The following is a 21,920-nucleotide window of genomic DNA, read 5'->3' as shown; positions in this document are numbered from 1 at the left end:
TTAAGAGCACATTCTGGATTACTGATGATTAGAATTTTTGTTTCTTGAAAATTAGAAGCTAGTTTCTAGTTTGGATAGCTACTGGTATTGGAAAGATTTATTTCTGTTATTTATTTCTTTATTTATTTCCCACAAGAACTCCTTTTATTTGATTCCAAGAGGACTGGTATTGAGTGCATTTGATACTTTGCCATATTAGGGGATTAGTTGTTTTAATATTTTAATCCCACGGTGATCAAACAGAGTAATAAAAGTAGATTGCTCTTGAGGGAGCATTTGGTCTGCCCTTCTGGCTGTCTCCTCAGGCCTAGAGAATGTCCAAGCTGTTCTAGGCAGATGGTAGGGAAGGTTTTCTGTTAAAACACAGCCCCATTTCCACACTCACCCCCACTTAAAGCAATATATACTTCACCAGTGTCACCAAGTTCTTTCAAGAGTCCAGTTGGTAAATCCAAACTCCTCTGTTTAATTCAGCCATATTTTTAGTCACTTTTCTCCTTATAAGGTGGGGTTTTTTAATTTTTTTTAAATGTTTATTTTTTGAGAGAGAGACAGAAAGGGCACATGAGCGGGGGAAGAGCAGAGACAGGGAGACAGAGGATCCGAAGCAGGCTCCACACTGATAGCAGAGAGCCCGATGTGGAGCTTGAACTCACAAACTGTGAGATCATGACCTGAGCTGAAGTGGGATGCTTAACCAACTGAGCCACCCAGGTGCCCCTAAAGATGTTTTAAATACTATTTCAAGATGTTCTTTAGCCCTATGGCTCTTGGTAAGTTTTCCTTAGGTTGATTAGGCCTGATTTTATATTTACAAAAATAGTATATTTTTATAAGTCAAAAAGTAATGCAAATAATTCCCCAAACCATTTGGCTGCTATTCAGTGTGGTAGAAGTGAGTAGTTTAAAGAGTGTTCCTTATATTGCAAAACTGTGTTAAGGTAGTATTAAATTATCTAAAAGTAAAAAGTCAGTAATTTGTAATGCCATTTAGTTAAAAAATAAAACCCAGTTTTTAAATTTAAGTTTTTAATTTTAAAACATTCCTGGAGTTTCTGGATGAAGTTAACCAACTGTCCTAAAATTCCAAATATTCAAAGGTATCTAATTTGGAGGAAACAAATGATTACATTTTCCTGAACAGTTAAATTCGCCACATGGCCCTGGGCACACCTTCCTTGTACCTGGAACTGTGCTGGCTGGAGTTGTGAGGCTTTCTTCTGCCTGGACTCTGCCCCATACATACATAGCTCAGGGCTCATCCAGAGACTTGAAGTTGTGACTCCCCGCTCTAAATTTTAAGCCTCCCCATGTGGCACTAACTGGGAATTTCCCTCAGGTAAAAAGCTGGAAGAAATGGAAAACTCACCCAGTACCGTTCCTGCCTTGCCCGTGTTGACTCTCCTCCAATATCTGCCTGTCTTTAGTCACTCTCCAGTGCGCTCTACTAATTACTTTTGGTGTTCTGTCCAGAATGTATAACTGGTACCAGTGAACTCCTCGGCCATTATAAGAGGCAGAACTCATCTCTTGTCTCATTTTAGTGGATATTACAAGCCACAGGGAGAGTTAGAGCTAACTCTCAGATTTTAAGAGGTGAAAGTATAGATTTTGCTCTTGAGTATGCCCGCATTCACTTTTTTGGCCTTTTAAGTAGTACCGTGTTGTGCCAAAGTTACTATAAACATTGGCACTGAAGTCAAATGGCAGTACTTAGTAAAAAGATGTTTATCTCTATAATTCAGAATATTTTCATTAAGATTAATATTGAAATGAAAACACAAGAGCTCTGTATACTTAAAGAGAACTCCTAGATGGATCCCCAAGAATATGTCCCCAAATTTGCATATCCCGGTTGTGAAACATTGCTGGCTATCCTCCAAAGCAGAGCCTCTGACGTTTGCTATTCTCCAGTTTAAAAATCTTTCCATGAGAGGCATTCTCATAAATTGCTGGTGGGAATATAAATTGATATAATCTTTATGAAGACAATTTGGCCACATTTTTCAAAATTACTAATACATTTAGCCATGACTTAGCAATTTCATTTTGGAATTTTACCCTGTAGATGCACTTGTACACATAAGAATGGACATTTGCATAATGTTCTTCATTGCCACATTGTTTAGAATAACAAAAGATGATGGGGTGCCTGGGTGGCTCAGTCGGTTAAGGGTGTGAATTTAGCTCAGGTCATGATCTCATGGTTCTGAGTTGAGCCCTGTATGGGGCTCTCTGCTGTTAGATTGGAGCCCTCTGTTTCCCGCTCTACCTGCCTCTCCCCAACTTGTGCTCAGGCACCCATGTGTGTCTTTCTCTCAAAAATAAATAAATGTTAAAAAATAAGAATAACAAAAGATGAGACTCTGTCTATTATTAGGAAATAATTAATGTTTACTGTGTATTAAGAGACTACAGTTAAATTAGAAAATAATTTTAACAACAACAAAATATTTTTAACAGAAATGATAAGGAAAATATAAAAATTTATGGGATATAGCATAATCTGTGTCAAGAGGAAAATTTGTAGCCTTAAAAACCTTCTGTTAGGAAAGAAAAAAACATGAAAATCAGCGATTTAAATGTCTATCTCGGAAAGTTAGAAAGAGAAAAGCAAATTAAATACAAAGATAGTGGAAAGCAGGGAATAATAATATAGGAGAATTTCTTGAAATCGAAAACATACAGTAGAAAGAATAACACTAAAAAAATTTTTTTTAAGCACTATAAAATTGACTCCTGGCAAGGCTGATCAAGAAAAAAAGAAGGCCCATATTTGCCAATATCAGAAATGAAAAAGTGGACATTACTACAGATTCTATAGTCACTAAAAGGACAAAAAAGGATATTAAGTATAATTCTTCCAGAGCATAGAAAAGGGGATACTTCTGGGCTTGTTTTATGAAACCAATATAACTCTGATATCAAAACCTGAACCAAGGATATTATAAGAAAGGAAAATTTACAGGCAAATTTCTTCCATGATTATAAATCCAAGACTAACCCAGCAATATATAAAAAACATATCAGATTGCATACCAAGAACATATATTCCACAAATGAAAGTTTTGTTTAACATTCAAAATTGGTCCAAAAAAAAAACCATTCAAAAAACAATTTAATTCATCACATTAACAGAATAAAGGAAGAAATTATAAAAACATATCAATAGATGGAAACAATTGAAGTGTTAACTGTCATTCATGATAACAAAGAAAACACTTTTAGCAAACTGGAAATAGAAGGGGATTTCTTTAATCTTACTAATGGTGTCTACAAAAAAATCTTCAGTAAATGTCACACTTAATGGTAAACTATTGAATGTTTCCCCCATGAAAGATGAGAAATGAGAGGTGCCTGGGTGGCTCATTCGAGTAAGCGTCTGACTTCAGCTCAGGTCATGATCTTACCGTTTGTGAGTTTGAGACCCACATCAGGCTCTGTGCTGACAGCTCGGAATCTGTGACTCTTTCTCTGTTCCCTCCCCACTCATGCTCTGTCTCAGTCTCTCAAAAAATAAACGTTAAAAAAGTTTTTTTTTTTTAAAAGAGGAGAAATGAATGACAAGGGAACTCGTTATTACCAGCTCTAGTCAGTGTTGTCAGTATTGACTAGAGTATTACCAGCTCTAGTGACAAGAAAAAGGAATCAACAGTGTAAATATAGAAAAGGTAAAAAAAAAAAAAAAAAATAAGTCATTATTTGTGTTAATTCCTCTTCCTACCTGCAAATTAAGGTTGTAAGTTTGCTTGGTGGATGTAGACCTTCAGTCCTCATAATATAAATGGCTGTTTCATACAATAGGTACCTAAAGAGGCTTCTCAGACAAGGCAAGAGGCTAGGAAAAGCTACTTCACAAACTGACTTAAAAAAAAAAAAATCTCCCTTTCAAACCCACTTTAAGTGGAGATAGTGGCTTGAGACAGGGGAGTTTGGCCTTTTGCAGCCAAGGACAAAGATGTAGCCAAGGACAAAGATGTAGCAGATGAGACAATGTGAGTTTAGCATTGTATAGTGAACACTGCCAACATTTTTCCATAGAAATATGTTTGCCTAGTGGCTAAATTCTGTAGGATTCCATGTCCACTGCAGGTGGGTCAGTCTATCAGAACAGCCTGAGGAGCTTGTACAGCCTATGTAACTTTCCCCCATAGGGATCTGCATTCTTAGTTAAAATGGGGAGAAGAAGGGACGCCTGGGTGGCTCAGTAGGTTAGGCTTCTGACTTCGGCTCAGGTCACGATCTCGCAGTTTGTGTGTTCAAGCCCTGCGTCGAGCTCTGTGCTGACAGCTCGGAGCGGGGAGCCTGCTTCAGATTCTGTGTGTATGTCTCTCTCTGCCTCTCCCCTGCTCGTTCTCTGTCTGTCTGTCTCTCTCAAAAATAAATAAATCTTAGAGAAAGTTTTTTTTTTTAATGGGGAGAGGAAAAGAGGAGACATTAAAATTCTTGGAATATTATTTTTACTTTGAGAATTTCTTATAATTCAAAGAGTAGAGAGTTACCCTTTGAAGAAATGGAAAGACAAATTTGTTTAAATAGCCAAGGAACTGACCCCTCATTTGAAATTTTATCTCCATGTCTCTGCTCCTCTGAGTATTTATTTCATTATTGATATTAAAAGAATCTTTAGAATCTCTGTCAGGAATTCACCTCTGTAATACTTGGTAACAACATTTATGTTTTTACATGACTGGCTTGAGGCTGACTTCATATTGCCTCACTGGTATAGAAACACACACGCACACACTGTTATGTATAGAGTATTACGCTGTGTGAAAAATGTGTAGAGTATTATGCGTATGAAAATAGTCATGGAGGGGTGCCTGGGTAGCTTGGTTGGTTAAGTGTCCAACTCTTGGTTTCAGCTCAGGTCATGATTTTCCTATTCGTGGGATTGGGCCCTGCATTGGGCTCTGCACTGGCAGCATGGAGCCTGCTTAGGATTCTCTCTCTCTCTCCCCCTCTCTCTGCCCCTGCCCTACTCGCGCTATTTCTATCTCCTTCAAAACAAACTTTAAAAAAGAAAAGAAAAGAAAATAGTCACGAACTGTCAAACTCTTATAGCAACTTTGGGTCCAGTTCAATCACTACAACTGTTGCTGAAGCCAGAGAGCTGGAAAACACAGCTACTTGCCATGAGTGGTCTGGTCTTTAATGACCCCACCACCATCAGTACCAATACCAAGTTATGCCACTCCCCTGTGCCCAGTAGTGCGCATGTGTAACAACTTTGTAAGGTAAATAATACTGTTAACCCCATTTTACAGATGGAGGGACCAGATCGTACAGAGGTTAGACAATTTTCCCCAGGTCACATAGCTGGCAAATGCTGTTGAGCCAGAATTCAGCCCCCGGCCATCTATCCCAGAGTCTATACCCTTAGTCACTATGCCACACTACCTTCTGGGATTATTTTAATTGGGCCCAAAGAACAAAGATTCTCCATATATTAAAAACAAACAAAACAAAACAAAAAAGCTGTACCGTTTGTGGAAGGGGATCTCGGCCCCGAAGTCTCAGTCTCTTACTTTAGTGAGGCATATGAGAACATGAGAGTGCAGAAGTAAAAATTTTAATTTGAAAGAGATCTTTCAATTACTCAGCAGTATAAGCACTGAAAGGGCTAAGAAATACAAGCCTATGGGATGATTTTGTGTGGCATAAGTATTTCAAGTATTTTTTCCTCTTTAAAAGTTATGACGTTCTTTAATGCATCTTTTTGTTCAAAGCAAAATAAATGCTTTGAAATGTTCTTTCAAAGCAAAAGAAAATCTAATTCTGGTAGGGGATTTTATAGTAGCAAGCTGAAACTTGAAGTTTCTGGACCTCAGAATCTCCTACCCCATTAAAATATTTAATAGACCAAAACCCTTCTATATGACTGCTTTAGAGCAACATAGTACTATCCTTGGAGGAACAGAAAGGTGACTAAGGTTGGGAAAATTATTTTCTGTGTAAATAAAACTATATTTTATTTTGAAATATAATTTCAAATTATATTTGAAAGTAAAATTTTTAATCAAGACTGTGACTTCCTGAAACTGATTTTTTTTTTTAAGTTTATTTATTTTGAGAGAGACAGAGACAGCATGAGTCAGGGAGGGGCAGAGAGAAGGAGAGAGAGAATCCCAAGCACAGAGACAGCACAGAGCCTGACTCAGGGCTTGAACCCATGAGCTGAGAGATCATGAGCCAAAATCAAGAGTCAGACGCTTAACTGACTGAGCCACCCAGGCACCCTGCACTGCCTGTTTTTTAAATAAAATTTTATTTGATCATAACTATACCCCTCTACCCATTTATTTCTATATTGCCTAAGGCAACGTTCACACTACAAAGCAGAGTTGAATAGTTGCAGCAGGTACCATATAGCCTGCAAAGTCCAAATATTTTCTATCTGGCTGTTTAAGGAAAAGTTTGCAGGGGCACCTGGATGGTTCAGTCAGTTTAAGAGCCTGACTCTTGGTTTCAACTCAGGTCATGATCTCATGGTTTGAGTTCAAGCCCTGCATTGGGCTCTGTGCTGACAGTGCAGAGCCTGCTTGGGATTCTCTCTTTCTCCTTCTCTCTCTGCCCCTCCTTCACTTGTGCACGCATGCGCATGCTCTCTATCTCTGTCAAAATAAATAAACTTAAAAAAAAAAAGAAAAAGTTTGCAGACCTGACCTAGAGAATTGACAGACAAGAGCTGATGGCTGAATTAGTTACATATTCAGAGAAAACAATATGATTGCTCAACTCAGGGAGAACAAAAATTGAGCAGGAAAGGAATTGTAGCCTTGATTTACTACATGGTTTAGCTTTGAATATATGTACCTGATTATAACAATGTAAACGTCTAATACTGTGCTAATTAAAATTACGCACACTGCACTGGGAAGATGGGAAGGACATGAATGTGTGGTGAGAAAAGAAAGGAGCTTCCATAGGGGAGGTCAGTAGATAGGCCCTCAGACTGAAGAAACATGGTGATAAATATCAAGATAATTGGTTAAAAGAGGTAAAAATCGATTCCTCTCGGGAGAGAGAAACAAAGGGCAGAGGGACAGGGACTGCTATTTTTCATACAAACAAACTTTTTGCAGACTTTTAAGACTGGGTACCTTTATGGTTTTGATTTAAAAAAATAAAATAAAATAAAGAGGGGCCCCTGTGTGGCTCGTTGGTTCACTGTCTGACTCTTGGTCTCAGCTCAGGTCATCATCCAGGGTCATGGGATCCAGCCCTGCATGGGCTCTGTGCTGAGCCTGGAGCCTGCTTGAGATTCTCTCTCCCTCTCTCTCTCCCTCCCTCCCTCCCTCCCTCTCTCCCTCCCTCCCCCCCACCCCACTTGCATGTGTACACATGCACGCTCTCTCTCAATAAATAAAATTTGAAGAAATTTAAAAGAAGAACCCCCTACCAAGAAACAGCAAAACAAAACAAAACAAAAAAAACTTTTCAGAGTCAGCAAATGTATAGTATTTACCCAGCTACCCTTTTCGATCCCCCATCCAGCAACTATAGGTCACTAGTCATCCCAGTCTGTTTCCTGTTGAGGTGGGACGCGTTCACAGAATCTTCACATTTGTGCTCCAGTAAGAGGTGGCCCTTCTCAGGACACTAGTATCTGTGCTCTAGTTAGTGAAAAGGCACCAATTTAGGCAGATTCTGTCTGGTTCACAGACATCTCCTCCCAAAGAACATGGCCAAGATGCATTATTCGGCATTCAGCCTAGCATCCGACTGCTCTAAATGTGTCCTAAAGTAGCTACACTTGAAAACTTCATCTGTTCTGAATACCGTTTCTTCTTAAACCCACAGAGGAAGACAGGCATTTCTCAATAATTATTTATAGATACTGGATAACTTATTAATATTTTTTCATCTTCTGGTGCTGGACCTAACATATGATAGGCTAGTGAATGAATGAATGAATGAATGAATGAATGAGTGAACATCTGTTGTGTAATCAACACAATTTTAAAAACCAAGATGATCTGAGAAGCGGCAAAAACAAAGGCCATTCCATAACTTTCTTCAGCTTTTCAGTGACCAAAGCTAAGTTGTGTTTCTGAATGATTTCGATTCCTGAATTAAAGTAGTTTTTGCTTTTTTTCTAACTCTTCGTAGGATCTTTCCAATTAAAGATGTACCCCTGGAGACTGATGGCCTCTCTGATTGGCTCTATCAACGTTTTATTGAAAAAGAGGAACTCTTATCACATTTTTATGAAACAGGTACAGAGTATCCTATTACATAGGTTTCTGAAGTTAGTGGTAGTTCCAAAGATGTACTTTGGGGGAGATAACCATTTTTTCCATTCTTCAGATACCCTAAAGGAATCAAAGGATTTCTACAGTTAAGAATTTCAGCTTAGAATATTCATAAGAACAATGTTAGTGTTAAATGTATTCAGGCTTTTACTTCATCAGGCAATATGCAAGATCAAATGATGAGTAAACTATATAAATGGAACTAATGCAGGAGGGTACCAGTATGCAAAAGACTATATACATATACAGTTACACGGCTGTTTTATGAAATAGTAAATAACATTTATGATTTGGCATTGTACTTACTTGATTGTTTAAATAATGCCATCATCTTGCAGTCATTTGAGATCGTTTTGAACTGCATTTTTATGCGTGGTTATTCTTTTCTTTACATATTAGAGATAAATCTTACTTTTTAAGTTTTATACTTATACTTTTCTTATACTCAACCTTACACTTTTCTCCTTGGGAGAAAAACATCAATTTATCGTAAGGTCCCTTATCTGTACTTAATATTCTCCACCTTCTGTGAAAACTACAATGCGGTGAAAGGAAGGGAGGGGAAGGGAGGAGGAGAGAGGGAGAAAGAAAGGAAGTTAGGAAAGAAGAAAATTGGTAGAATGCTAGGCATTACCAAAGTGCTTTCACAAATAACTAAGTATATTGTACACTTAATTTCTAGAATTTACAATAAGAAGGGGAATAAAAAGGAAGAGGAGGTTGTTTTAAGTTTGATGATGGCTATGAGATTTTAGATGAACAGAAAGTGCTATATTCTTCCCACTTAGATTTTTTTGGTTCAGAATTAAAGTTCCTCTTAAATCAGACTGTCAAAGGCCTGATGGTGGGCAAAAGCTGATACTGTTAATTACCGTTAATGCCTTTGTTTTTGTGTTTAGGGTTTTTTTTTCACTTTACCCACAACAGGATTCCTTCCTGATCCTAACATTCCGACTCTGGGGCTGTGGACTAGTACATATTCTATGACAGGGGTTGGACGCTGTGCATGTCTTTAGAATTCTTAGTAAGACCCATTGAACAAGACATCCTTCTGCACCACGTACAATCTTTGGTCTTACTCTCAAAATTTCTTTAAAGATAAAACAGGATAGATGTGTAAGAAGGCACAAGGTGATTAAGAGAAGAGAGTGTCTCTTCTTTTTCAATCTTTATGTCTTGCTTTATGATATTTAGGCAAAATTACAGCAACAATAATGGAAGTCTTTTTTTTAAGAAAGCTATTTGTATAATAGACCTTGCAACTTGGAAGTGTTCTCTGTAAATTGCTTGTGAGAAGCAAATCCCCACATGAATCAGCTTACCCAAAGGGATTATCAGCAAGGACAAAGACTATTTGAAATGCTGAAGTGTTATCAAGATGACCTTAGGTACTATTGCTCCGAAGTAGTCTAGCCTTCCCTTCCAGAAAAGAATTTAAAGACATCTGTTTACTTTGTGTTTCTTTTTTTATTATTAAGATATATTTCATAAATAATATTGCCTTTTGAAAATAATATGTGATTTACCACCGCTTTTTGCAAAAACATTTAACTTGTAAATAGAGGAATTAGTGTAAGTTATGTTATTTCAGAAAATATTTAATATCAATTTGATACATCCTGTGTCCTGGCTGCCATGGAGATCTGTAGGGTTCCAGTGGAAACAAGGCAGCCAGAGTGCCTGCTCTCATGCAGTTTATATTCCAGAAGGAGACAGACAGTAAACAAGTCTGTAGCAAAAAGAAAAGATAGATCTGGATCATTACAGATCATGGAGAGTGCCGAGAAGGAAATAAACATAGTGATGAGCGTGATGTCCTTGGGGCGGGGGAGGGAGATGGATGGTGTTTTTTCTGATATTGGAAGAATGCAGTTAAACCTGCTATTCACAGAGATGAGGAGAAGCATCTCAGGTGGGGAAAATAAATGCAAATGTTCAGAGGCAGGAAAGGGGTCAGCAGTTTGAAAATTGTTATTTCAAATGAGATCTCTCTTCAGGAAAAAGGGAAGTCGCAGAATGCTTTAAAAAACCAACAACAGAAATTCTAGTTAAACTAATATTCAGCTTTTGTTCGGGAGACCTACCACCACAGTAAAACAAATTAATATTTCTATCTTGTCTTTTAGGGGCTTTTCCACCTCCCAAGGGCCATAAGGAAGCTGTTTCCAGGGAGATGACCCTCAGCAATATGTGGATATTCCTCATACAGTCCTTTGCATTTTTGTCAGGCTATATGTGGTATAAGATCATTCAGTATTTTTACCATTGCCTGTTTTAGGAATTGACTGGGACTTGTCAAGGTCACCAGAGGAGTTCAGACTTTCATAAGTGTGCATTATTTTACATGTGCAAATCAGAATATAAAAAAAAAAAAGCAAAGGAAATTCAATGGATGGATTAATATTTATCCCCCTTCGGGATATTTTAAAACTCTACTAAAATGAGGATCAGTAATATAATGACCTGCTAATATGTTTTAAGGACTTTTCATGTTTTCAAAAGATACATTCTACCACACACTTAAGCGAACATCCCACTCGGAGAAGAGGAAATCATAAAACCATCCTAGAAGACTATCTGAGAGAAATGCTGTTGCCACTAGATGTACTTGGTAATCTAGTTCAAGCTCAGAAAGTTGTGTCCGTTCCTCTTAGCTCGTAGTGTCTGTTAGGGCAGTGCTGCAGAGCACCGTCATTTCCACCGACCCTAGCCGTGTCCCCAGGAGCCTCGAGGCAGGGGAGCCATTGGCACCCTCTGAAGAGCTGTTCCCCAGGGGTTTGCAGTGGCACTCCAGTGTCAGGCATTCGCATGGGGGGAAAGCAGGGTCCACTGGACACATTCTGGTACTAGAATGTGTTTCTAAAAAAGGCTAGCTCAGTCCAATATCGTGTTTACAGGCGCTAGTGCTTTCCCTTGTATGAGGGGGTCACTTGATTTCTCTTTTTGTACAGAAGGCATATCATAGATTGATAATTGTCTTTTACAAAATGCACTTTTATCAGATGCATATATAGCAGAGGATTAGTAATATAGCCTGAAAACAAACGTAAGCCTAATCCGTGAGTGGAATTCTCGAGAGGCTGTGTTGTCTCTGCACGTGTACCTGGACCCTGACGCTCTGCAGAGGCTTCCGTCCAGCTCCGAGGCTTTTGTCTCCCGTTTTGGGGTATTAGCACCAAGTTTGCTCGGGGGCAGCTGAAACCAACGTTGTAAAGCATTTAAATGATCCGTTTGAGGTGAAAAAGGGGTTCGATCAGAAAAATAGGAGCTAGAGCCAGACACGGGCTCAAAATGGTGACAAGCTGTCACACGGCACCCCTGAACCTATACTCCGTCGTCACGTCACGTTGCTGCCCGTGTCAGGGTGGTGTGACCAGGATTCAGACCAGCACAAAAGGCTTCCCCTGTCTCTTCCAGTTGCTTTTAAGGAGAATAAAGTCAAGTGTCTATTTCTAGAGAAGATTTTTTTCCTACTATGTTCATGTGATTTATACCTCATAGTAGAACCAGACTCTTCCCACAAAGTGCTGGGACTGCATCGACTCTTCCCGTGCATTCCCAGTGTTGAGACAGAGCGTGTGTTTTAGTTTGGGACTGTAGGACTATTAAGATCTGAGTAAGTCAGTGGTAGTTTTCTGTGATACGAGCATTGTAGATTCCCGTGTTGTCGCTAATCATTCAAATGGCAATTTTGAGAAGTAGGCCAGAAAATAAAAATAAAGGCTAATGTTTTCTATTTTTAAATAAACCAAAAAAGGAAACTGAAAAGATGTGAATTTTCTCCCAGTTATGTGGGAAGGTAAAGCAACACCAAATAAAAGTCCACAGCAGCTTCGTCTTTAGGTTAATTCCGTGCATATATGAAAGAGAATAATGTGTTAATGAAATACCTCGTTGCATATTATGCCACTACTGGTAAAATGCAGAAGACGGTGTTAATGTGTTTGCTTTGGTAGTGCTTGTGATCAGATGCGATTTTTTTTTTTTTTTTGAAATCCAGGCATTTTATTGTGTGCTTTACAGTGACAGTGAGTAGGTGAAATCAATCTCAATTAAGAGGCATGGATGACAATAGGAAGCCAAAGAGAAGCTTAATGATGCTTCTGTTTGAGGCCCAGCAAACACTGCTAGATTACAGGATGAATTGAAATTGTTCATTTGAGAGATTAGTCAGCCATCTGGGGGATAAGTTGCTCACTGTCAGGGATGGCATGCACAGTCCTAGCTAAACAGACCTTTTCCTCATTGCTAAAGCAAGCCACAGGGAGGAGTGGCCAGTTCTCCTACCAAAAAAAAAAAAAAAAAAGAGAGAGAGAGAAATGCATACGTGCATACATAGATGCGATTTAGAGCCACTATCGCCATCACTGTGCTCCAAAGGAACGTGATACTGTTAATATACTGTACACATTAAACCAACTATTCTATAAGATGCTTTACTTTTCAAGCGCTGAGTCATTTCAACAGACTCTAGAGTGACAAATACCAATAGATACGTGAGTTCATTTTGAAAATAGACCTGTGGGTTGTAAATATCCATAGTTGATCTGTGTATCCCTCTTTGATTGCTTATCAATGTGTTCTCTTTCTTCTGTTTGCAAAATACGTTCATTTGAGAGCATCGATAGTGCTCTCCTTACCAGTAACTGGAGTTCTGCTCGCACTAGGGAATGCGAAGAGAGAATCAGTGTTCTTATATGGCAAATCAGGGAAGCGGCAATACGCCACTGTACAGAACTGGATAAAAATTCCCAGTTTGTACTTTCTGCGCAAAGTGAGGTGAAAGGTTTAGAGACTGTATGTTTTGTTAAGGGGGAGAAAATTAAACTGTGCCAGTTTTATGCCAGTACTTGTAGAATCTCAGCACTTCTTGATCTCAGTTGATCTGCCTAGATTCCCGTGGCAGAGAGGGTTGAGAACTCCCTACTGGATCCTGGTCTCAACAAGTCACAGCAGTGGAGCACCTGCTTGGCCATGGGCCAAGAGCAGGTGCAGTGAATACAGAAGTGACCACACTGGCAGTTCACTCTTAACTTCAGAAACCATTATTGGTGTTGAAATGTACAGATACGATGGAGAAAGCTATGCACCAGTGGAAGGTAAAGAAAAACTATAGAATGGAAAATGATGTTTTGGGGTGGGCAAATAAGTTGAGAATCTAAATAGATTTTTAAAAGATAGCTCTGAGTTCAGATCTGTCATAATATTAAGTAGTTTTTAATATTACAATCAACTGTTAATTTCCCACTATAAAGGAACTAGGGGTTACTGGATAATTAATCCAATAATATGTCATAGTTAGCCAAAAATCTAGTGTGTATTTACGAGTTTGAGTTTTTTTCTCATCAAACTTTTTTTTTTTTTTTCTTCTGGGGATGCTTGTTAATGAAAAAAAAAGATTTCAGTTGTTTATTAGTTTCTCTCATTTATGTATTTTTGGCTGTGTTAATGAGTAGCGAAAAGATTTGGGAAGACCGCTGCAAAAAGAGGGAACACAAAAGCCTAAGTAATCCATGGGCTAGAAAAGGAATCCCTGAATAATCAGGCGTTGGCAGTATTGCGATTATACTCAAGCCTTTTATGAAAATGAAATGTTAAATCACCCAATGTAAACCTCACATCATCCTAGTGTTAATATCGTTCACATTGATGTTAAGAATGCCTCTTCATTCTTTGCTCATGTTACTCACTTCTTGTGGATTTGTCTTTAGTAATGTTTTTGACAATCACTTCCCTAAAGACTCTTCTGAACTAGCAGGACCTGGTTATAATCATAGAAAGTAGTCTTTAATCATGGACAGTCTTATTGGATTCTTTTTATATTTAAGAAAATTTTATTTGCGCTGCTGAATAGGAAGAGTTTGTCATTTTCTTCATTACACAGGACTTCACTCCAGAGTTACCATTACGAGCAGGTCCCCTTGGGTCCATAAAGATGAATAAAAATGGTTAGTCTCATTTTTTGCCATGGACTGCTGTGAACCTTACGTCTGTTAATGTGAAAGGCAAAGTCAAAAGCGGCACTGGGCAGCAGGTATACTGGTTTATTTTATGAGGGGGTGGAGTCTAATACGTTTGGGACCAAAACCACCTAAGTTGGACATTTCTAGATCACAAAGGGGCCGGGTGTCCTCTGGAGCGGTCACTGGTTGGTGCTTTATTGCAATCATTTTGCATTGATCCTCAACAATTAGGAACCGGACCCTGGGAATAAGCTGAGGGTGCTGAACTGTTGGGGAGGGTGACTGTAGCCATATGGAAGAAAAATATTGGTTTTTCTGCAGAATTTCCATTTGAGGATTTTTACATTTAATACTTTTTAGAACAGTTGAAAGAGTGAAAAGTTTTTAAGTGTATTCTGGTTGCAAAATGTGCACACATATTTCAAATGGCTTTATTTTTATTGTGTAGAACTGTTGAACACATGACTGAGGCACAAGTTCTTTCCACGGGAGGAGTCTGCATCTTACAGTAACTTCTGTGGTGACTGGGTAATGACACAGTTGTACATTGACCTGCCATTGTTACATTAAGTGCTTTCATTTTCGTCACAGTTATTGCAAAGTCGTATTTATTTTATACAGGTGGATTTTAGTTTTCCTGATGCCATATGTTTACTTCTGCTTGTTGACCTGTTTTTCTTTCTTCATGTATCTGCATGTTGTAATGTATTATAAGAATGAATGTAAAGGCTGTGGCAACTGTAATAAATTTTTGTAAAGGGCTGGTCACACGTGGATCTGGGTTATGAATGCATACGGGATTATTTTAGTAACCAGATCACCTTTTGAGAAATTTAGATGTGAACACCAAAAGAAACATTTTCTCGACAACAACAACAACAAAAATGAATAGCTGGTTCTATTTTTTTTTAACCTAGAAAAATAAAGTTGATTTTTTTCAAGTAAAGTGCTTTTACTTCTTAGTGGTGGGGATGGGGTGTTTGTGTGTTTCTGGAGATTCTTTGGCATTAACATCTGTGGACATGTACTTAGAGCACGTCATGGCAGCTGGATGCTGAGGGCAAACTGAAAAACCAAATGAAAAACGGTGTACTTCCTTCTTTGGTTTTAACCTGTTTCCTCCACTCCTTCCCCATTTTTCCCCATAGTATGGTGGAGATACTGGTATATTGTTGGTATCTTGGTAACTGTTCACCAGTCCGCTCTCCTGGAAAAAAAAAATGATGCATGCAAAGTGTACATACATTTGCTATAAATTTTCCTGATAGCAAGGACATATAACACAATTAACAGAAAATAATAAAATATACTTTATTGTCAGCTCCATATGGCCAAGTGATTCTCCCAGGATGCTTTAACTGATTTTGCCGAACTCTTGTAGCCTACCTATGATTTGAAAAATGGAATAACATCTTAATTCACCTACTTCTCAAATTGATTGTCACTCAATCTGGTCTGTGATCTGTGAAACTATTTCTTACCCTTGTACAAATTTCACTCGTTAGGTGAACCACTTTGAGCTCCAGCACCAATTATAGGCTTACATAATTTTAATAACAGCTGTTTAACAACTGCTGGCAAAACACTAAAATGTAACAATCGGCTGTAGCGTCAGGAGCCGGTAGGAGCTGTCTCCAGCATACCACTGGCCTGTCTTTCGGTTTAACTGTTAGTATTGAATAAACTCCTCACAGTTAAGCTACTCACTGCTCTAAGGAAATTCCTATCACTGACCCTTGCAGGGGCTTTAAAAGGTGGAGAAGCATTAACATCAGTCCTACAGAGCATGCTTTTGATTGGAAGAATTTGACAAATGCAAACTTTTTCCTGAAGTGCATGGGAAGCTTGCATTTTTCTAAAGCTGGTTCTGTGCTTTCCGGTCTCAAAGCTAAGTAGACCGATAGAAGTCTCTCTTAGATTTTGTTTTGAGCCTTCAAAACCTTTATTGTTCAGGTATTTGTTTGTAGAATATGTTTGATCCCACTGAAAACAATTTAAATGTATTAAAAATATACAATCTACCAAATAAGTTAAAACGTTGCAGTTCAGTCTACCTCTTCTTCTGTTTGGATTCAGGCTGCTGTTTTGAGTTGAGGTTGCATTTTTTCCCCCTAGAAGTTGCTTCTGTCCAAGATGAAGAACAAATTGGGGACAGAAGACTGAAAGCAGATTTGAAGCTCTCAGAGATTGCTGACCAGCCCTATTTCTCATGAGTTTTTTGGGGGGGGGGGGGGCGGCGGAGGGGAAGAAGCCATTGTTTTAAATTTCCACTTAATATGAAAATGTTTGTTTTTAAAATGTTTCTTCCTGCTGGAAAAAAATGTATTTTTAAAAGGAAAAACATCCTCTTTTGGCTATAAGAAAAAGTCAGCTGTATGAGCAGGTGTGACCGTATCATAACATGCTGATATATAAATCAATAAATTTTTACCTCTCAGGACTTGTATAACCTTCTTATTAACTCCTAGAGGCATGAGAAACATGAAGTGTCAATAATCCAGATCACATGTAAACAACACACACGAAGGGAGGAGGGTTGGCTAGCCACTAGAAGTGAGACAGGTTCTTTTAATAATCAGAAAAATACTCATAATTAGGTATGATCAAACCCATTTTGCAAAGGAAGAGATTGGAACAATGTTTTTTGCTAGGCAACATGAGCGTATCACAAAGCTCATTTCTGAGTTTTCCCCTGGAAGGTTTCTGGTGCCTCCCCTCGGAGTACTTTCTGACTTTTAGGGGTGAGATTCACTCTAGAGATGGTGGTAAAGCTCTCACCATTTATTTACCGGGGCCAGGAGAGAACCCTGGGCCGTCCTCACAATTATAGCTGTTGTCTTCGTGGTGTCATTGAGAAATCATGGGGCTGAGAGGCCTCCCCAGATTATCAATTGTGGCATCTTCAGGCCTGTGTTTCATTTTTCATGCAAAACTGCCTGACAAAGGTCTTGTCTTCCGTTTTTTACCAGTTAACACTGTATCCGGATCAGGGCACCTAGAAGTGGAGAAATCAGAAGAGTTAGAGTACTAGGAAGAGGAACTCAGGAGTGATAGAAGACAGGGAGTGCAAAGGCTGCTCTCTAAACAAGGTACACACACCACTGACCCACGAGGACCCCAGGGGGTACTCCAACATGGCAGTGTTCGGGAAATCCACTCCTGTAAGATCTCTGTCCTAAGACTGCGTCCTCAGGGTTCACCTGTGAAGGGTCCCACTTGCCATTTCAGATACTCTGCCCTGTTGGCAGAAGAAAAGCCTGCCTCTGAGCCATTAGGCATCTCCAGGATGCTAAACAAAGAGACAATTCAAAATATTGGTGACAAGGAGCCTCTTTTAATCAAGGCATCTAGAGCCCACAATAGGGCTTTTATCTTTCTTTCGAATGTACACATTTCAGTTAGGACAAAGGATGGCATTGGAAATGAGGCATCTGGGCCTGTCTGTGTTGGATGTATTGAACTCTGACATGTTTTGTGTGGGACAGTGGGAGCAATGGTACCTTGGGGCTCCAAAAAGCACAAAAAGTAGAAGCCAACCAAGACTTCCTTTGGCTTAGATCCAGTACTGGCAAAATGTCACTTTGGTTAAAGTGAGTCACAGGGCCAATGTTAGTAAACATTAATTATTTTTTTAATGTTTATTTATATTTGAAAGAGAGAGAGAGACAAAGTGCAAGTGGGGGAGGGGCAGAGAGAGAGGGAGACACAGAATCCGAAGCAGGCTCCAGGCTCTGAGCTGTCAGCACAGAGCCCGACACGGGGCTCAAACCCACAGACTACGAGATCATGACCTGAGCCAAAGTCGGGTGCCTAACCAACTGAGCCACCCAGGCACCCCAAAGTGAGTCGCAGGGCCAATCCAGATTCAGTGTGGGAGAGTCTACAAAAGGGTCTAAATACCAGGAGTCATGGCTCATTGGGAGCCATCTTTGAAGTCCAGCTATCACAGTAAACAATTCCTCAGCTATTGGAATAAAGACCACTAGCTGGGTCTAGAATTCTCACACTTTAACAAGTTTGCCCATAATTTCAATAGTTGGAAGTTTTTTGGATTTCTGAGTACTTTAAGAGGATTAGATACGTTGGTCCATCACTCATTCATGTAAATCACATTAATCAAAAGGACACATATCCAAAGAATGGAGGTTTTGTTGGGGAGTAACCTTTGTATTATTTTCAGCGTTGATTGATGCATAACTCATTGTCCCTTAGCATTTCAGAGCTAGCAGGAACTTTAGACATCACCTTGTTTTTTTGAGCCAGTGGATTTCATTCTGGTGCAATTGGACCCCTTGCATCAAATGGCTACTTAACAGAATCGCAGGGACTAAAACCAGGTTTCCATTCAAATATTTCCCCCAAACAGCAGATTGCCTCTGTTTGGGTTTTTGTTTTGAGTAAATAAGAGTTAAATCTAAAGGATTAAGTACACTTCTTAAAGGGGTAATAGATTCAAAAGCTTCTGTAATTTCCTTTTCCTCGATTTTAAACATAATAGTTCCCAAGTCCTAGATTATTTTTTATAACTGTTCCCTCAGCTGGTGCAGAGATACAATTAGCCACTTAAAAAGTCTGAAATCCATGCTTCTTATCTTTTTGGAGGTGGAAATGAAATGTATTTTGTTTTTATCTCTGCCCTGTACAGTAGAAGATAAAGAGAATGGCTGACTTTAGACTGAAGTAGGGACAGATTTCAATCTCATAACAGTTTCTTTCATTTCTGAAATCCGGGTATGACATCGGCAGCAGGTAATACACTCGGGGCCACCACTGCCTCTAGTGCCCAAATGTCCCTCCATCATGGCAGCCGCTGGGTTCCAGGGCCTGTCCAAGAAGAGCCCACAGAAGGGCAGCAACACCCAGGACTCAGCCCATGAGCTTAAATCGTAACCCCTTTGATATGTGTCTTATCCTCTAAACCTCACTCTCCTTGTGTGTTAAATGGGAAACTTTCAAAGAGTTCTTTTCAGTATTACATGAGATCTTTTCCGTGAAGCACATTGTATCAAATGCTCAGTAATGGAAGCTGTTTTATCTCACCCCAATTGGGTTTAACAAAGTATGGAAATTATGCCTGTGGGCCACATGACCTGTTTTGGCTCCTAAGAATTTTATCACTATCACATAGGCTGTAATGCCCGCCATCCCGTTTTCTGAGCCCTGGGTCATTTGGGTTTCCACGATAAACTGAAACACAGTCAACATGGCCAAGCTCCTAACCTCACCTAGTCAGACTATATACCTCATTATTTAAGGCTCCTGACAGCAACAAAGAGCTTTGAGGTCGGAGAGCCAATTAGGAAGGTAAGGAGAGTAGGGCATAAAGAGGAAATATGATCTGCTCAACAGAAGACATTACATAGTCTTCGTAGAGCCCTATTTTTTCCTTCTGAGACATGATGTCACTTGTGGTGAAGACCTTGAACTAATTATCAAAAAGGAAGAAAATATAATTTCTAGTAGTTGGAAGCTATCCACCAGCCCATAGTTGTCTATGTATATTTCATATGATCCTAAAATAGAAAGGCCTGTGCTGAAGGCATTCTGACGATTCAGGAAACCACAGTAATTTTGAAAATGTTCTCCTTTCTAGTTGCAGAAGACTCTGAAGTTTATATCTTGATACTTGACATTTTATCCTCCAGTCCTAAGTGCCATGTACTCAATCCTTAGGGATTTGGGTGCCAGCAGACAGTGGGCAGATTAGAATCAGTGCTGTTTTTGGTTATTGAGGTATTATGGTAGACGACAGAGGTTCCTCTACGTGGAACTGGGACAGGTACACAACAGAGGATCCTCTATGTGGAACTGGGATGGCAGGCATGGGTCTGAGGGCTAGCTCCGCTGGGGGTGGGGGTGGGAGGTGATAAGAAGGTGATGTTTCAAAGCCTGATCTTTCTCTAAGAGCCCCAGCCTGATGCCCATCAGGCTGTCCAGCCCACCATCCAAGAACTTCTTCAGGGTATCAACCCCAGGAAGCAGTAATTCCATGAGAGAGAGAGAGAGGATGATGGGCAAAGGTGCGATTACAGAACAGATCTCCTGGAGGAGATTTGGAAATACTTAGAAGCCATTGTCTGGTGAGAAGCTTGGCATGAACAATGACTCATAGAGATGCACCTGTGCCCGCCCAGGCATGACAGGGCTCCGAGCAGCCCTAGGCTGACCTATACTGAAGGTAAGCTGGCTTTGGTTTCCTAAAGGGTTACTTAAAAAGGCAACGGATTGAATGAGTTAACAAATGTGGAATTTATGAATCAGTTTCTCCTTGAGGGCAGAGAAATGGAATAGTTGATTGCTCAGCCTTCAGACACTGTTCCATGTAAGATCAGGCATAGTAATTGGAATAAACTGGAGTTATGTCTGAATGATGGGAAAACCTGGTGTGTCAGGATGAGCACTGACTCAGACTGACTTACTCATTATTGAAAGAGGAAGGAAAGGAATGACAAGAGGACTACCTTACCAGCCCCACTGGTAGTGACCTAACCATGGGAGTAGATTCTAACACAGAGAAACCAGTCCAGGCAGAATGCCCTATGGGTTTCCCATTTGGAAGGCATTCATGGTTGGGTTGGGGTGGTGAGGAGTGGGAGTGTTGGGTGTAGAACATAGGTACAAAGGGTCTGAAGACTACAGACAAGAAGGAAATGAACAGACAAGACTTTCTTTTTTTTTTTTTCCAGAAGCTTGGGAAATAGGAAAGTAGTAAATCTACTGAGCAAGTGAGAAGCAACAAGTGTATCCTTCCAGGAGCCCCTGTAACACCCTGTCACAGACATCTGGTAGGACAGGTGTGTGCTAACTGCCAGGTCCTCATGGTGAGGCTTTCTCTACCTGAGCTGCTCCTCCTGTGGGGTCTGGTCAACACTTGTACCTTGTACACTTGTACACTTGGACCTCCACTCTCAGACAATTCCTTGCCCTACCCATCCCCTCTAGTGGCTGCCCTCCAAATGGGAAGGCACTGGTGAAGTGCTCTGGATCTTTTCATTCAACATATTTCCACAATCAGCGGTGGGACAAAACCACATGGGTCTAGAAGCTTCCATCTCATTCCTTGCCTGGCACTTTTTAAAGTGTGTGTTCTACCTTGTGTGATTGACTCTTTGGCTGTTTGAGGTCGTTGTGTTTTTGTTTTGTGTTTAAATTTCTGCGTTATTTTTTTGGGCAATAAGGGAGGGAGATTCTGTGATCCTGTTTTATCCATCTTTAAACAAAAGTTGAATACATTTAAAACAAGATTCAGTTCCTCAAAAGGCTGCTTAACTCATGCCATTCTCATGACTGTTATTCAAAGCACAGCACATGTGAAAAAAAGATATTACAATATATTACCTATGGCTCAGGTGAAAAATAATTTTAGTACAAAAATAATTAAGGTGTTCTTCTTTCTCTTTCGATAGGCTGAAAGACTTCCTAGATGAAGTGAGATTTCAATCACTGATAGAAGGAAGGGGGGAGGCTGAGTGGGGGCAGCCAGGGCTGCTAATCTGGAAATTATCATTTCCCCAATTTCTCTTCCTTAGAAAATGCCTGTCACACAGAGGGTTGGTGACAACCCAGTGAGATAGTCCTTGTGAAAGGGTTCAGAGAACTTTAAACACTCCACAGAATGAGAAGCAGTTACAATTAGATTCAACAATGAAACGGATCCTTTCTTGTTGCTGAAAGAATTCACAAAGAAGCCGGGTGAGCCTGT

The 21,920-nt window shown here is 39.7% G+C and overlaps 1 protein-coding gene across 2 annotated transcripts in view; it reads left to right on the top strand.

Moving 5' to 3' along the window:
- Positions 1–15,159, top strand: part of LPGAT1 (lysophosphatidylglycerol acyltransferase 1) — a 114,826-nt gene extending 99,667 nt beyond the window's left edge. For both annotated transcript variants that reach the window (XM_040446389.1, XM_040446390.1), the window contains exons 7-8: positions 8,113–8,219; positions 10,382–15,159. In XM_040446389.1, the coding sequence (XP_040302323.1) occupies positions 8,113–8,219; positions 10,382–10,533 (259 nt within the window). In that variant the 3' untranslated portion in view covers positions 10,534–15,159. The remainder of the gene's footprint in view (positions 1–8,112; positions 8,220–10,381) is intronic.
- Positions 15,160–21,920: the final 6,761 nt, after the last annotated feature.

Source organism: Herpailurus yagouaroundi, unplaced genomic scaffold (assembly GCF_014898765.1).
Source record: "Herpailurus yagouaroundi ecotype Mexico unplaced genomic scaffold, PumYag 195, whole genome shotgun sequence".
Taxonomy (NCBI): Eukaryota; Metazoa; Chordata; class Mammalia; order Carnivora; family Felidae; genus Herpailurus; species Herpailurus yagouaroundi.
This window is presented reverse-complemented; position numbering and strand designations above follow the sequence as displayed.